A 17,681-nucleotide genomic window follows, 5' to 3' on the forward strand; every position below is an offset into this window, starting at 1 on the left:
CCCAAATGAATAGGAAATTATTAGAGGCCAGGCCGCTAAAGTACACCATTGATATTCTATTACAGGTCTGATTTCACCTAATGGCTTATGTGGTACATGTTTATTGGCTTGAAGTAAGTAAAACAGATTGATCTTGTGCTTTAACGCTTGTGTGATTTGACATGCAAATAAAATGAGAGACCCACTGTCATGTTGGACTATGTGGTATATTTTCAAGGTGAATTCTGTTTTATTCTCCTCACTCAAGGGCGCGTTTCATCGCTGGTGCAGCATTCAGGGATGAACCTGTAACCTTTTGTATTGAAAAATTTTGAATCATCCTCCAGCATCCATATGGTAACCACATAAATTTGGGCCTTCATCAACATTATAGCTGCGATAGACTGTCACCTATCCCAGAATACCATGCTTCTGAAAGGCCTGGGAGTCCTTGGGCTAGGTGGTTGACCCTGAACAAGCCTCACTGCATCACCAGGGGTCTTCAAGTGCTCCTTTCCCCCCCGTTAGGACCTTTCATTCTTCCTCCGTCTATCCCTTTTCCTTCCACCACTTCCACTCTGCCATCTTCCTTTTTTTATTTGGTCACTTAAGCTGTGGAACTGTGGTCTCCATCCCCCGTTTTTCCAATCTCCTCTCAAATTTATTGGGTTCAGTGGAGGCCTTCCTGTCCTTCTACCGCGTGGAAATAGAGATCAGAGTATCCATTACTTCGACAGAGATGGATGCGGGTCCCCGTGCACCGTCCCCATAACAAGGACATCAAAGGGAGGTAGCCCCCTCTTTTCAGTATGACCCCCCATACAAGACTCCCCGCTCTCACCTCATTATGCAGCTCCCTTATAGCCGTTTTGATATAAAACCCCCCACTATGGACAGAGAGCCACGAGTCTCCCTAACTACATGGCCATCCCATCAACATCACTTTCATTACAAAACATGAGATGCCAGGGGAGTCAAGGACAGTGTGGTAATAAATGAGGGTGGAATACATCTGGAATCATTGTCATATGGGTTAAGCATTACGCGGACTTCATTCTGCATTGGTAAATCAGTGGACAGCACTCATAACCTCCTGAGGTAATAAAGATACAGGTTGCGGTGTGGGGTCTTGCCAGGGTGGAACCCCTTGAAACAGATCAGCTTCATGAGCTTGTGCTGTGCAATGTCACATTCCCTGTATCTGAATTCACAATCATGGCAAATGTTGTATGGCGTACATGTCTGTAATACTTGTAAATATCACTGTGTTTGGTGATTTAATCCTGTTTAGTGGGTTTAAATGAATACAAACAAGAGGGAAGACCTCGACATGGATCTAAAGTTTTAAATTAGGCCTGACTTTTGAGGTGAGACGGTGCACATAAATATTAATATCATGTATATGCAGCAGTTATCAAAGGAGGTGTGCACTCACTGTGTGGTGCAGGAACCAGCTGAGTTGCATGGAGTGGATGTGGAGGCCCCACAGGGCTCAGAGGCAGGACTTCTTCTGTGCTGCCAGAGCGCTGGATGGCCAATTCTACCTCCTCGTCCGTCAGCCCTGCAATCAAGACACACACCTTTTAAGACATTCGGAGGGGGTTTAGTGACTGCGCATTAATGGGAAACGCCAAATGGCTCCTTGGCTGTAATAATATATGCTTAAATACTTCCCAAGCTCCCTATAAATCCTGTAACTACAATTTAGAGAAGGTATGTCAAATCTTCATTCAATTTTACCATCCCTCTTCTCAAAAATGCATTTTCATTTCATAATTCAGAAAATTCCGCTGAGAGTTTTTCTTTTCAGGGACATCCATCACAGGAAGATGGTGTGAAAAGGTTCACACAATGAAATCTGAAACTCTGCGAGCCTATTAACTGCCACCAAAGGCAAAGAAAATAAGAGTCTGTCCACTTCTCCGGTTATATTTCCCATGTGGAGATTTCATACACCCCAGACAGCGAAAATGCATTATTTTAATTTCTTCATTGTAATGTAAATGTATTACATAATTTTGCAAATGCCAATATAATTTAATCTTCAGATCTTTTTAATGATTTTAGTGATGATTAAATTGCAAAGGGCTCCCTGATGGAGAATCAGAAGGGAGGAGAAAAAAAAAATCTAATATGAACATCTCCTTTTGTGGCTAGAAAGGATTTTATTTCAGGCACCATATGCTGCCATTGCTGTGGGTCTCATCTTTTAATGAGCATCTTAGTCTAAACAAAGAAAAATAATTACAACTTTCAATGAGCTACATTTAAAAAAAATAAAACAACATTAAACAAAATCAATTAGGAGAAGGCTGAAGACAAAGAACTAAAACTGGTACGTACACTAGTTCTCATATGTCGATGAGCATCTTTTACCTTATGGTTGAAAAAGTACATATCATAATGCTATGTATTGCTCAGCGTAGTCTAAAAGGGTGTCCCTTGCTAACATTTTACCATTATGCCTTTGAGCCATTTCCCATGCTTACTGACAGAAAATTCCCTCTGTAAGAGAACCTTTTACATTCATTGTTCCCTCAGGATTTAGAGAATTTACACAAGCTCAGAATAAGCTTCCTCCATCCTTTCAGTGAAATCGAGCACTTGGAAAGTCTTCAGTTGCAGTCTTTCAAAAGATGCGTCTACGTTTTCATTAATAGTAACTAGAGCCGCTACGATTGATGGCTTAGTTTTTAACGATCAACGTAATCGGCAACTATTCTGATTGGAAGGTCTGAGTAATTTTTTAGGGGGATAATGGGGCCAAAAGGGCGTAATATTTTTGTCCTAAAAAGACATTTTAGTAGCAACTCTACAGAGCCAGATCCTAATATCTCTATTCCTGACCTACAAAGCGGTCCTTACAAGAAAAAGAATCCATGTGGTTTATTCATAATATAAACTGTGTAAAGCAGAAATTTTCATTTCTTTAGGTGTAAAAAACAAACAAACTTTTAATCAATGTTTCCTCCCTTTAATATCTGTCTAAGCTACTCAATTGTGAGTAAGATCTAAATTACAGGTTGAACCTTGATCAGAAATCCCAATTTGACCTATCACTGTATCAGCAGCCCAAAAGCATAAAGCAATCCGTTGATAATCTACCACACAGTTTACGCCAAGAGGAGGACCCTTCCGTCACCTATTTAAATGCTCTGGGGACTTCAAATGGCCATGAAAATTGTTGAATAATTGAAGGCAAATATTGGCCGGCCAGTAGTCTACAGCAGGTCCTGAGTGCCAGGAAGTGGTGAGCGCCATGTGCTGAGTTTGTGCAGTCAGACTACACTGTCAAATAAGCAATAATGTGTCCCTGGACTCCTGATTCATCTGACCACAGCAGACTACATGGTGGCAGACTATTGAGTGAGACATGCAAGGATCTCAGTTTCACCAAATGAGAAGAAAATAAAAATGCTTCAGGTTTTCTCCTTTCACCTTGAAAAGTCTTTTTAAACAATCCACATTTAGGCTGCCATTGCTCTTAATGTATGTACATCTTAATGGCTGCTCACATCTTTGATGTTGTTTATGCAGCAAATGAAAGGTTTTTTACCCTGCGTCAAAATAAAACAGATTCATAAAGCTGTTTTCTAGTCAAATTAGAGCTTCCTAAGTTGTGTTGTATGCTCTGATCTGTTTATTGTCGAGGTGAAGACAACAGCAAATGAAAGAGCCCTTAGATCCAAAAGAAAAGGGAACAAGGTGAAAGTGAGTTTTACATATAAAAGGAAAAGACAAAAAAGGGATTGTGAAATTTATTACTGGTTCCAAAACCTGTGGAATGACCCCTGGGACCCCCATTTCAGATCGACCTGTGGGGAGATGAATTTTTTAAGACATAAATTACACCTAATGACGACACCATAAAAAAGAACAATAATGGAAAGCTATTCTGTATTTCATTATACTGTATTATTTGGTGCACCTGATACACGCAGTGCCTGTTTATGAGTCACCGTATTAGCAGATGCTCAGCCAAAGCATTTGCTTTGACCTTGCCATTCTCATTGGGGCATGAAATTACGGTGCTGGCACCTCGATATTACAGCTATAAATACTGTAAACTGCATATCTGGGCTACGTTTTCTATTGTCTTTCAACATAAACCTGATCGGTATTTATTTAAAGGAAAACCCATTGCTCGTCAGGTTATTTACAGCTCTATTTTCACTGGCTCATATTCTCTGGGTATTTTTTTAAGGGCAAAGAGGCAGCAAGGCTCTTACATTAAATCCATTTCTCCAATTCTGGCACTTCTGGACTTTATGGGTCAGCACCTAGGCCGGACAGCCAATTATAAAAATTGCTTACTAAAATATTTTGGGTGGTAAAAGGTGAATGCCTTTTTCCCCTGTCCTCCAAGGCCTGAATTATGAAGCTGCCCTTGAGTGAAAATTACTTACATTTTGAATATCATATTTAGAAAAAAGAAATGCATGACAGGGGTCATAAATAGATGGAGGTCAATGGGTTATTAAGAAGTCGGTGCAACTTCAACCTGCTTCTCGGGCTGCGCCGGTCGAGGGAGATTCTACATGTCATTTGGTCCGGTGTAACTGCTTGAAAATAGCATGCCCTAAATAATGACCACTCTCATAGAGTATTCATTTATGTATTAAAAAGGGGGACTCTGCTCTCATTTCCCTGCTTTATCGCCTTGTACTGATGACAAAGTAGGCAAGGACTAGGCTAGGTGGCGCCGTGGAGTAATTTATAACCACATCAATCCCTTTACCTTCTATGCAGGCCTTGGTCATTGTCATTTTTGTCCGAGAGGTGAGCCACATAACCCCACTTACAAACAGCATCCTATTAATATCTGGGATGATGAACCTTACCCTTACCTTCATAGCAGGTATGGTAATAGACCAACAGCCTACCTGTGTTCCCTGTGACCCTCGATCACTGGCCCTCCACTCAGGGTGAAATCTATTAGCATTATTTATTCAACTCAATAACAACTGGGACGGTATAAAAAAGAAATAAGTCAAGCTATCATTTATGTCTCACTGACAGAGAATGTACTGTGCCTGTTTCACTTGCCATATTTACCTGTGATGCCACAGTGTACGTGTGTAAGCTACTGGCTTTACATTCCCAGAGAAACTGCACTCAGTCCTGGTAATCTAAGAGCATTTGAGTGATGTCAGTTTAGGGGCCACGGTCAAAGTGACATGTTGAAAGCTGGAAAATGTTGTTGACTTTGTCCTGAGAATTTGATTTTTTTCGGTAATTATGTGTGTAACTGCTAATTGTCTAGGCTAAATGGCGGTTCCAAAATGGGGCCCAACGCTTTTTAGTTGTTACATCCGTTAATTGTGGAGGACATAGATGGCACAATTCACTAGATGAGCACATTATATTTCAGTCAAACACAATAAAATTTACTTGATCTTGGCAAGGAACGAGTCAAGGAAAATTGCTTCAAGGTGGCTTTAAATGCAATTCATTTTCCCATTACTCTGCAGAAGAAACAAAAAATAAAACCACCTGGGTTTAAATCTAGGTTTATATTACATTTAAGTGACAAAGTTTCAATTTTTCAGTCAGTTTATTCAACAAGGAATCAAGAGGGGCAGCTAGATGTATTGGACTGCATAATTGCCAATTCATACCCTGAAATTGACAGTTGAAGGAAAACAGAAAATTATATTTTTCAATGAATGTTGAAATAAACCACACTATTAGGATCTCTTTGGAAAAAAGGAGATGTTACAAGAGCGGCATCCTTCAGCACAGATTAGGGCACAAATGTGCAGGGAAATAATATGCACGAGCGAGATTATTGTGTAAAGATTCCGCAACATGCAATCAAAGTGGGTCCTATTTTCTCCTTCATCAGCTGTCCAGCGTAAGTACTGGCAGCAAGAGGAATCCAATTTAAATTCCACTCTACCGGGAGATGGTATTGTTTCATTTTATGTGTGCTTTGACATTTCTGGCTGTTAATATAGAGTAAAATCCAGAAGTATTTACATAAATATGACATTAAACTGTATTAGAAATTAAGACTGGCACATTTGCTGTGTTGACTGTGGGAGGCGAAGGATGATTGAGTTTCTAGGTCAAAAGGTTGAGAGGACAATACATGCAGAGTAAAGAAATAGGGGAACAGTGAGTTAGCCCACTGTAATGTTTATTTAAACATCCACTATGGCTCAAGAAAGAAAAACAAGCAACCAATGAGCACTATAGGACAGGATAAGGCACCGCACAATTAATTTGCGATTCAGATGGCCACAATGTGCTTTGCTGCATCAAAACCTTTTTAAATTAAAAAATATTGAAATATAAAACAATTGATGCTGAATGTTTGAAACTATTTCACAACTAATTTTCCACAGTATTGATACTGATACCAGATGCACTTTCTCACTCAACACCCACAGCAGTGTCCACATAGGCCCTCCTCCTCCCCCTCTTATGACGATGGTCGGAAGTATTTTTACCTTAAATGCTGTTGTGCTGAACACACATAACCCAAGCTATGTTTTAATAACAAACTAAAATTTTTGCTCTCAATATTATATGAATTTTTATTTTTTTATTTATTTAACCTTTATTTATCCAGGAGAAATCCTGTTGAGATTTAGAACCTCTTTTTCAAGGGAGTCCTGACCAACTTCCCCTGTGGTATTGAATATCAATATTTTTCAAGGTAAATATTAAAGTTAGATATCCAGTACCTTGACAACACTAGCCGAAGCCACAAAACAGTTTGATATTAATCTTGTTATTAAGAAAACCATGTTCTATATCCGATGTCATGGAGAAGTACTTCACTGCCCCCAAACCTAAAGTGTAACAGAAACGTATCTGAATGGAAATATTTACAACACTCGTGAAAGTAATATTGGTTGGTGACTTACTACAGCCAATGGAACTCTATGTTTGGATTGTTTACATTACGTTTACTACAGAGAAACTTTTCTGACTTGCTGTGTTTTTTTGTTTTTTTCGTACACAAAATTTGTAAACAAAAAGTATTCCAAGCTTTCAGGCTCGTTTGGTGTGTTTTTTTTCTTTTCGTCACTTTGTGGTTTTGAGGTAACGTTAGTGCTTTGTCGCATCTTCTCGCTGTCTCTGTACTGTTGTTCATGTCGTGTCTTTAAGTGGTAGAAAAGATTAGATGTGTTCCAGTCACTTGTAAGTTGTGCCGGCATGTTTTGCAGATTCACGTCATCTGGTTGGTGTCTGACTTTTAAAACCCAAACCAAAGCCAAACGATGGAATTCCGGTTCCCCCTTTTCGGCTCAGCTTCTTTGGGTTCTGCTTCTGTATCCGCGCCTGATGTAACGTTAATAGTAATGTTATTTTCGTCTCCCATTGCGCTCTCCTCCGTCTCCGCCATGCTGCTTTGCCTCTGTTTAATCCTGAGCGACCAGTGCCGTAAACGAGTCCTTACGGGTGACGTGAAAATGCCACCACAAAGCAGTAGCGTTGGTGCAGTTACATTCGCCATCATACAATGAACTTGTTTTGAACTCAAAGTTTGGATATCCAACGGTCATTCTGACGTTGGGTTGTGCTTTATACGCTGTATTAAATCACAACCGTAGCATACATTAACATTAGTGTAGCAACAGCACTAAACAAGTAGCCTACATGTTAAAATTACGATAGAAACGACAGAGGATTATATCCTACGGTAGACATTTTTATATCGCACTACGATATATATCATTATATCGCACAGCTTTAAGTCAGGCCATGTACTAGTGTTTGTGAATTGGAAATAGGGTTGGGTAGGAAAACACAGTGTGTTGCAGTTTCCCTGATGGACTGTAGTGCTGCTACACTCTCATTCAGGGGGCTCTGATAATGTTCCACTCCGGAGCAACTGAATCTTGCTCAGTATCTAGCTGTGAAATTTAGTATTTATGATCTGGTCCGGTTTTAGGCCTTACTGTATATCAAACTGGTTGAAAAATTCAACCCAAAAATCAACCCAACCCTAGTTGAAAGTCATCGACGTTTTAAATAATTATGTACTCAGTTTTTCTTCCATTTTCTAATTTCATTTTAATATCTTTTTTGCTTTAAATTTTGAATTCATATTGTAACTGTCTGACTTGTTTCCAGGCTAGAAACTCTTTCTGTAAGGATTTTCTGAGACAGTAATGGAGTGAATTAATAGGAAATTCACTTTTTCTAAATACAATATAACATTTGTCAAAAAGTGGTTATTTCATAGTGAAACTCATGTCAGCATGGAAACCACAAATTTATCTAATGTATACCTTTGAGAACATGAGTAAAACTCGTAATGTCCTGCATTGCAACACCACAAATAAGGGCTAGGAAAATGTATTTAATTTAACTCGGCATTTATAAGAAAAAGGCTTAGTTGTATGAGAAATACTGATAAAAAGATACGAATGTGAATGATTTACCTCTTCAAGAAATTTGATTTATATTCCCATTTTCAACTTAATTTAGTTTCTAAATGACTCTGGTTAGAGACAAGGTTAGATAAATACTATTAATAAATGTGAAGCTAAGCCTTTTGTTGACACAATTTCCTGTAACATCAACATGTACAAATGCTGCTGCTCTAGGACTGAAATTAGTGCGTTGACGTTAAAACACACAAATTTCCCCGTTTGCGGGACGAATAAAGGAATTCTGATATTGAAAAAGAAAGAAAAAGTACAGGCTTATAGTGAAGAACTTACCTGAAACAACACATGAAAATGAAAGCTCGCGTATGAATGTAAAGGATCTCAGGTTCACTGTTGTATGACTATACAATACAAGTCAAGAGCTATCCTATGAGTACTTCAGAGTGCTACTCAAACATACTTTGTGCTTAGTGTTTCATTGCTCGATTTTCTCTCATCTTTACCCTCTCTCTCCATGAGATCAATGCCCTTATGCAAATCGAGGGTTCTTGTTTAGATCTACAGTGGAACTGACTTTCCAAAATAAATCTGCATTAAAGCGTCATACATATTTCATGGACTTAAAGTGCAGTAAGAGCAAAACCATTTTGGATAGCGGAGCTGCAGAGTTTACAACGAAGCAGAAAGTAAGAAGAAACTGTGGCGTAGTATGACATCATTTTGGTATTGATGAGGCCTGATTACATTTGAGAGAACCAACAGTAGATTATAAACATGCCTTAGTTGTCAATAATGAGACACAATGAGAAAGAAATTTCAAAAGATATCAAGAGTCATTAGAGCCATATGAGATGTGTGTAGTAGCAGCCGGCAACCATGGATTTGGTTTCAGGTTACCTTCCCCTGTCATGGAGCTTTTAGGCTCACTTTTCACTCTTTGGCTACTCTAATGCTGCAGGCAAAGTCCCCCAGCAATGCAGAGGTACAGTCCCCGAAGTACAAAACTGTTTTTACAAGAACTGAAATAAAAATATTCACCACAAAGAGTTTATCTGAGGTAAAGCCACATTCTCTCTCTGTGCATATTGCCATTGCTTAGGCCGACTCTAAGAAACACATGGCGTAACACTGCACATTTCCACTGCCGCATTATATTGAACCGACTAAAATGAGTTCAGAGTAATAAAGCTTTTTGCAAGTTTTATTGCACAAACAATATTCTACCATGTGTCAGAAATAATCTCAATGAATTGCAAAGAAACTGAAGAGCCAGCAAACATTTACACCGTCCCTGCTTTTGAAAACCTCCCCGTGTCATGCCTCAAATTTACGATAACAGTTAAATTAAGTAAAAGGGTTAAAATGCTGGAAGGCAATATTGATAATTCCATTGAAAATGCAGAGGGAGTTTGTCAATATTAATTTTCCTGAACCCAAAGGAGCATCCCAACTGGTGTGTCATTTATTCACAGGGCCTGAATCATGCACTCTGAAGCTAAATCGACCCCTGTTAAACCCCCCCAGGGCAAAGAGCTACAGCCACGACCTTTGACCTTAATAGACCAATCTTATAAAAAAAAAAGAAAGACAGCGGGTGCATCTCTGGCTAACAACATTTTATAAATAAACACATATAGATTGTGATGTAAATGTGATTTTCTGACATATATATTGTATTTTTCAAGGCTTCCTGCACAACATTAATCAAGAGCAAATCAAATATCTCTCACCTTTTTTCTTCAAGAAGGCTTTTCTGGTGGACAAGGGACTCTGACGCACTTTTGGGTTCTGGAGAAATTTTACAGCAGTGGTTATCTGGGAAGAGATAAATGTGATTTAATTCCTCACAATGAGATAATGTGAAAGGAAGAAGATAAGGTCTGCAGGATACTGATGCTTTCAGCAGTACAAACAACAGTCTAGACCTTCTTTAAGACAAAAGGTTCGTTATAAATAAGAAAAAAAGATAAATGGATTCCATCTGATAGTTGCTTCTAAGCCCCCACACCCAGCAGTGAAGAGGAAAGACCACCTGACCACTTTCCAGCTAAATGTGGGGAATGACCAAATCAGCAGTTATAAAATTAGCCCATCAAGAGTGCTGGACAAATGGAGTATGGAGCTTAATTTGCTATAACCCTCTTAAAGACAAACTTCCATTCTTAAGTGCGCAGTGGAAGAAAATCTATACTTAATGCAGAGGTGATCATTTGTATCTAATAACTTGAGAATCCTAGGCTGAAAACTTCTGTAATTCTTCCAGTTAAAAACCTGCCATGATCAAATCACCCAGCCTGAATGTTGTAATGACTTGAAACGTTAATGCACTAGAACGTTAAATAGCATCAGAACATCAGTAGTTTTAAGTGCACAGCGTTCATCGATTCTATTATGTTTTCCTTCGAGATGCACCTTAATTTTCCACCCCAGTATGCATTTCCAAGAATCGGTGGGAGAAAAAAAATCTTCCTCAAATGGCATTAAAACATAAATTCATAGTGGGCGCCATGAAGTGGCGCCTCCTAAAATAGATAAATATGTAAGAACACAGAGAAAGGGGAAACACACTGGAGGGGAGGTTTAGATGACTTATTATCGCACCTGTGGTCCCCGTGATTCAATTGTAAAAGTCATCCCTCTAATAGGTTGAAAGGTTTTGATTACTCTTCTTTTCTCTTAGTGTTGAAAGATACAAAGTGATTGAGCGCCCTGCCAGTGGTAATTCGTTTTGGGTAATGCATTGCATATACTATGAACCCGTTTCAATCCAAAAGAATTGCAGTTTAAACTTGTCCGAGGGGTAGGTGTGGCAGGGAAGCTGTGTGAAGAACTAGATTTCTGTGACAAACACACAGTACAGTAAAGAGTCATGGCACAGGCAACTTTAGGGAACTTTTAGAAAGCTGCAAACCGTAAATAAAAAAATAAACACATTGTGATTTGACAGGTATTACAATTGCCATACAATTAACAGTTGTTGGGAATGATAATTACTTGTCACAATTTTCCTTTTTACTGAAAATTAAGTCAGAATTACAGCTGTAACTAACACTTATTTTCAGTATTGATTACTCTATAATTTTTTCGATTAATTGATTGTTGAGAAAAATGTGTTTCCCAAAACACAAGATGACGTCCAAATGTCTTGTTTTGTCCAAAACCCAAAGATATTTAGTTTACTGTCTTGGAGGAGTAAAGAAACGAACATTTTTTCTATTTCATTAGTGTTATTTATTATCATACACATTAGTATTTTGATTTATTTTCTTAAAAACCACCCAAACTGATTTATCAATTATAAAAATGTTATAAAATTAGCCATATTGATAACTCGTGCTGCCCTAGACCTTGTGAAAATATATTTGACTCTACTTTAAAAGACTATGACTTAGTTGAAAATCCACCTGAACATACTGAAAATCAAAAATCCCCCATTAAACTGGTTATGAAACCTTCTTAATTAATCTAATATTGATGCGCCTATATGGCCTACATAAGCAAACAAGATTATCAGCAAGAAGATTGCTTTTAGAGTGCAGAAGTAATGCCCCTCCCGGTGGAAAAACATTGTACAATAGTCAATGGATAAGGACAAATACCTTTTTGATCCTGTCTGAATTGTGCCATGAATTACACATATGAAGTTCATCAATTTAAATTACATAAAATATTTTCCAGCCAAGAAAGTTTCCAGTCAGTTTTGTGTTAAACTGCTCAGTGAATTATATCAACTCACTCAACATATTCGACCAACATGACCGTCTACTTGGCACAAAAGGTACAAAAAGACGAAATATTGACAACTGCAGGTTAAGAGAGTCTGTCCATTTTGTGAGAAAGCTAATATACAGGATCGGCTCTACAAGGTTTTAGTTAGGTTTCAACAAGACGACGTAACAAACACGATTGTCGGCTGTGTAGTCTTTCTAATCATGTTACACTTTATGACCAACTACAACTTTCTTGACTTGGAAAATGATCTTTAAAAATGACAAATATTATATGTGTAGTTCAAGGCACATTTTAAGTGGGATCCAAAAATAATTTGTCTCTCTTCATTCATTTCCAAACATATTTCTTCCAAAAAAAGATCCCATGTCGGTTGAGCGGCAGGGGCGTGAATTTGGCTCTCTATTTCTGTATAATTATCAAAGTTATTCTTAATGCCTATTACAGGTCGGAATCAGACTTACCCATGTCAGATAGGTCATAAAATGAAATACTTTTAATGGTGGAGTGCTGAGGATAATTGAGGAGTCTCACAGCCTGAGGGAAGAAGCTGCTCTTTAGACTGGCGTTACAGTGCAGCACTAAAACAAACTTAAGTTGTTTCCCCATTCTCATCATTTGTTCAAAGGGAGCGCCAGAACTACAACAACAAAAAAAAAGTTCCTTGTAGTAGCTTTAATAACTATCTTATTAAATCAGGTACACATATAAAAATGAATGTGGCAATTTTAGACCTGCTGCAGAATTACACTATGAATGCAATATTGAAACCTCAATTGTGAAATTTATCAAATTGTGCCAGATTTATCCCAAGAGATGCTGCTACAATTTATTTAGACACTAATCTACGGTTGCACTGTGAACTACCATGACCTTGATGTACATAAGGGTTATGCAAGGGGTATGGAATTTCCTGTATCTCTATATGCTGAGGGCTTATTAAAGTCAGTCACCCGGAACCTTCATTGTGACAAGCAGATTAAACCATTTGCATGGTAAACCCCCAACTGATGTTCTGGGCCAAAAGATACAGTCAAAACACAAAGAAAATAACCCTTTGATAACAAGACAAAATCATCCTGCTCTTGGCAAACCTCTTACCGTTCAAGTAAGCCAACAGGGCTACTTGTGGTAAAAGCACCAACCAGAGATAATAAACACACTAAAATCTAATATTCAAATATTTATTCCAGTAAATAACAGAGTGATGTTGGCCCTCTGAGAGGTAATGATCTAATAGAGGGGAGAATATGCTGAACAAGCAAACCTTGTTTACATTGCCTCAAAATTTCAATAGCACAACATGGACGAGGAAATTGTGTCAATGTTAATAGGCCTAAGTATGACATCTTAGGAAGGACCGCAGCTAGCTCAGCGGCACACTAATGAGGCAAATGTCCATTTGGTTAAAACTGTAGTGGTAGATCTTCAGGGAGAGGAAAAGTGCACTTCTTAGCAGATGACATAGATGCTTTGCACAAGTTCCACCCAGACATCTCAATCAATTATAACCACATTGTGCAGGTTTCAGTCTTGTCTTGTTATTGACTTATGGATCATCCCCAGTTATAGTGTTGGGTAGCACACAACCGGGCTTTTAGGGGGGTAAAGATGGATAACAGTAATAGGCAGAGATTTGGGTTGACAGCATAAATAACTTTAAAAAGAAATGTGCTGAATTTCCTTCCTTTTGGCAAACTAGTGAATCATTTTTGGTAAAAACAACAATTAGACTGTAATGTAAAGCTCGAGTAAAGCTTTGACTGCTAATGCACCAAAGTGCTCCATGTTAAGAGCAATAATCTTTACAAACTAGATAACCAATAGAGTGTCAGGTAAAGCCAGAAAAAGAGGTGAAAACTCAATCATAGGAAGAGATGACATTAACCAACACACTTAAAGAGAGTGAAGTTGATGAACGGACAAGATTACAGCAGTGTTATTGAGTTTGAATTGGACAAGACTTTGCACTGCACTTGTCAAAAAATTACAACTATGATACCTTGAATTGTGAGAAATGAGGACGAAATCCAATTACGTTCGAACCGCATGGTTGGACGCCTGAAGCAATCCATGTAACCAGTTGTATATTTTTCCTCAAACTAGTAACAACACTTAACTATAATATACAGTAAGACCTATAGATGTTTTGCAGGTGCATTATTTCCAGGATTCGTGCGGTTGGGGAATTCTATACTGACTCTATATAGAAACGGCAACGCACTGTATAGCTTACAATCGTTTCTCTGGGGTTTCAGTTTTTGAAGTAACAGTAAGTTTCAGTATTTGAAATGCATTGGAGAACAACATTTAAACCACAACAGATGAAAAGATATCACGATTCAAGGCTCTTGTTTTCAGTTTTTAGTATTTGGGCCAACCATAACCACTACTTTACTAACAATTACTCTGAACCGAAACTGCTATAAGGTAAAAATGCAGTGCTTGCAGCTGTGGCTTCCCCCCTTTAAATGTTTGTTGCATGTTGTTTATCTCTGGCATCTTCTGAATCTACTGACAGATATTTTGATAAAAATACTTCACATCTTACCAGCCCAGGCTTTAACTAACTTAATTTTACATCCAATGAAGTATGGTATCAAAGATCAAAACTCTGTCTAAAAAGACCATTCAAAAGTAGAAGTCACACAATATTTCAATTAACTCACAGAAAATATATTGCCATGCGCTTATCAATTTTTTTCCTTAATCCAGAAAAAGGTATATGTACACATGTTGTCTGCAACAATGAAGATATTCAGAGGGCACGATGGAACTACAACTTGGGTGGGGGAGGTTGCAATGGAGGGGCTAAAAGGAAATCATTAGTAAGTATAGGATTCAGTCTCAGTGTGAATCAATTCATTCCAAATTGCCCCGGCCTGTACATTTGTGGAGAAGTGCCCCTGATATAATAACAGACTGATAGACATGAACAAAAATTGTGTTAGGCCAGTCTCAAATTTCCCCCCCAAACACACGTTTGGAGGACCAAAAGCGAGAGAAAGTGAGAGACGGCAAAAAATGAAGCTCTATATTAATTTGGTGCTTTCATGGATGCTTTACTATCAGGGGCGGCTGTCTTAAATGACTTAACCCAATACCTTTCTGATACCAGAGCCCCTTGCCAGAGAGGAATGAAGTTTTAATGCAATTATTGTGGTGCCTTTAGTTGCCTGCCTGCTTGATGTGCTTTTTAATCTTTTTAAAAGAGCAGCTTTAAATGCCCTTCTAATTGTGACATCTTTCCCACCTTAATGTGACCTTTAGTGGAGGAAGCAGGGCCTCATGGGAGGAGCTATGGGGAATTATTGACCCTGAGAGACATCAGGAAGTGAAGTGCAGATCCGATCATTTAGCTAACCTCCACGTCCACACTCGCACTGTAGGAGCTGAACTGTTCTAACAGTGACGGTACAAAAAGAACTTTTTTGTGTGTTGCCTTCTTCTCTTTAGGGCAGTGCTATTCAGAGAAGCGACAAAGCGAGAAAATTCAATGAACAACCACTACCGAAACCTCAGCAGCAGTAAAATCTGATATAAGAGTACTGGTGGCTTTTTTTCTTTTTCTACTGCCAAACTATGAGCTTGTTTAAACCTACTTTTACGGCATCTAAGAGAAACACAGCATGTTTTCTGTGTCTTATTCTCTCTAAATACGGTCAATCTTTATCGAATGATCGTAACTTTTGAAATTTAAAGGTCAAAGTCAACATTTCAATAGATGAAAAAGGGGTCATGGAAAACTTCATTGACATTTTCTTTGCAAAGGTTTAAAAATAACACGCAGCACTGTATCAGTGTCAGTTTCAGAGCCATGGGCAAGGCTACAATCATGACATCAAAAGCGCATTATGCAAGTTTTGTAAAGGGGGGGGGTGGGGTGGGGTGGTGTTGTTGGACGGAAATCAAGCTTTTTTTTCAAGACCACTGCATGTACAACCCAAACTTTCCATTCAGCAGCATTTCCCTATCAGAGCTCTGTCATCACAAACATGGAAAAGTTGAGTCGGTTCAGCGTTAAGAAACACAAGAGGCACATTTGATGCAGAGAGGACACAATCAAACTGTTTAACTGTGCAGAGTACAGATAAATACAGATAATGCAGCCTTGGGAGTAACACTAAGGCCATCAAGGAAAAAGAAAGTTGTCCTTTTCCTTCCCTCATTCTCTTCAGGAGATACAGAAAGTGATTTTAACTATGGTGTAAATTTATGTTTCAAAACTGTGGCCGCATATTTTATGATCCAATATTCTCAATGCCCTTCATATTGTAAATTTAAGTTATGGTATGAAATTAAAAAAAAGAAACAACAAGTGTGATTTTACAGGTTGCAGTTTAAAAAAAAGCAAATCATCCTCAGACCTCTTTCAAGATCTGTATAAATGGGATTAAAAAAAAACAAAACATAAACACTTTAGTGAAGCATGAAGAAACAGTGGAGCAGCAGAGAGTTTTAAAAATAAGACGAAGCAAAAACAAATTGAAGTATTTCTTTCATTCTTGCGAGATCTAAACCTGAAGAGAAACATGTGGCATGCAGCCAATTCAAAACTAGCTTGAGAGATACAGTTTAAAGCCAAGTCTGACATTTCTTAATGTGTAACTGTCAGTCGTGCTGCCTGGGGTTGCCCTTGCTTAACTAGCGAGACAGATGACTGTTTAGATAAGGGCGTCCCCAGCGGGGCCCTGAGAGCCCCGAGAGCCCCCGATGACTAAAGAGCAGCGACTCCGTCAGTGACACCTCACTTTCACCCACTTTGAACAAAAATACTTTTATAGCCCGCAAATTCCTTTTAATTCAGGTAAAAGGCCCAAACCATGAGTCCAGAGCTGCTCTGAGAGATGAGGGTCATCACAGATTAACCCATGGCACTTTAGCAGTGGGGGGTGCAAGCGGGGGAGTCGCAGCGAAGCACAACAAACTACTTAGCCACCACAAAACAGTCCGGCCCCTTCTCAGCTGCAATCCAGTAATGGATACTTCCTCAGCTCCTCGATTGGTCAAAATGTTTTCATACAATAATTTAATTCAGAAACACATTTACAAAGCAGGAGTAATCAATTTTAATTAGTTGATTTTTTTTTCATTCGCATAAAATTTAATGTACTGCCATCGATCTCCTTTGTTCTTTAATGCAGTGCCTCTTTCCTGTAATTCAAAGCTTTTTTCTTTTTCTTTTTTTCCGTTCTTTTACAGTCAGTGATGACATTCTGTGACAAGCGGCTCCATGTGCTCTTCGGTGAGCATTACTTAAACCAAGAGTGTTCACCGTGTAACTTTAGACCGGTGGAATGTGCTGCAAAAATGTGGCTGTAATTCGGCTACATATGAAAGTTTTTGTGGAAAAAATGACAATAAAAATATTTGTATATTTACAAAACTATAAAACTGTGTTTAAACTTTGGACACTCATCTTTACTTGCTGATTTTAATTTTCTTGACATAAAAATGGCACATATATATATTTGAATTTTAATTGAACAAAAACTACAATGAGTCGAGTGTGACAGCATTTTGGGGCAAGCAGCTACAATTAGTAAATAATATAATCTATTACTAACATTTATAGACATTAACATTAAACAAGTGTTTAATACATGTGTCACCTAATGTTTTGCTCAA

The 17,681-nt window shown here is 38.4% G+C and overlaps 1 protein-coding gene across 3 annotated transcripts in view; it reads right to left on the bottom strand.

The window, feature by feature from the left end:
* Nucleotides 1-17,681, bottom strand: part of pex14 (peroxisomal biogenesis factor 14) — a 53,175-nt gene that overhangs the window by 20,912 nt on the left and 14,582 nt on the right. For all 3 annotated transcript variants that reach the window (XM_030423906.1, XM_030423904.1, XM_030423905.1), the window contains exons 3-4: nucleotides 10,055-10,139; nucleotides 1,415-1,540 (exon numbers count right to left, since the gene is read on the bottom strand). In XM_030423906.1, coding sequence (XP_030279766.1) covers nucleotides 1,415-1,540; nucleotides 10,055-10,139 — 211 coding nt within the window. The remainder of the gene's footprint in view (nucleotides 1-1,414; nucleotides 1,541-10,054; nucleotides 10,140-17,681) is intronic.

The sequence above is a fragment of the Sparus aurata genome, chromosome 7 (genome assembly GCF_900880675.1).
Source record: "Sparus aurata chromosome 7, fSpaAur1.1, whole genome shotgun sequence".
Lineage (NCBI taxonomy): Eukaryota > Metazoa > Chordata > Actinopteri > Spariformes > Sparidae > Sparus > Sparus aurata.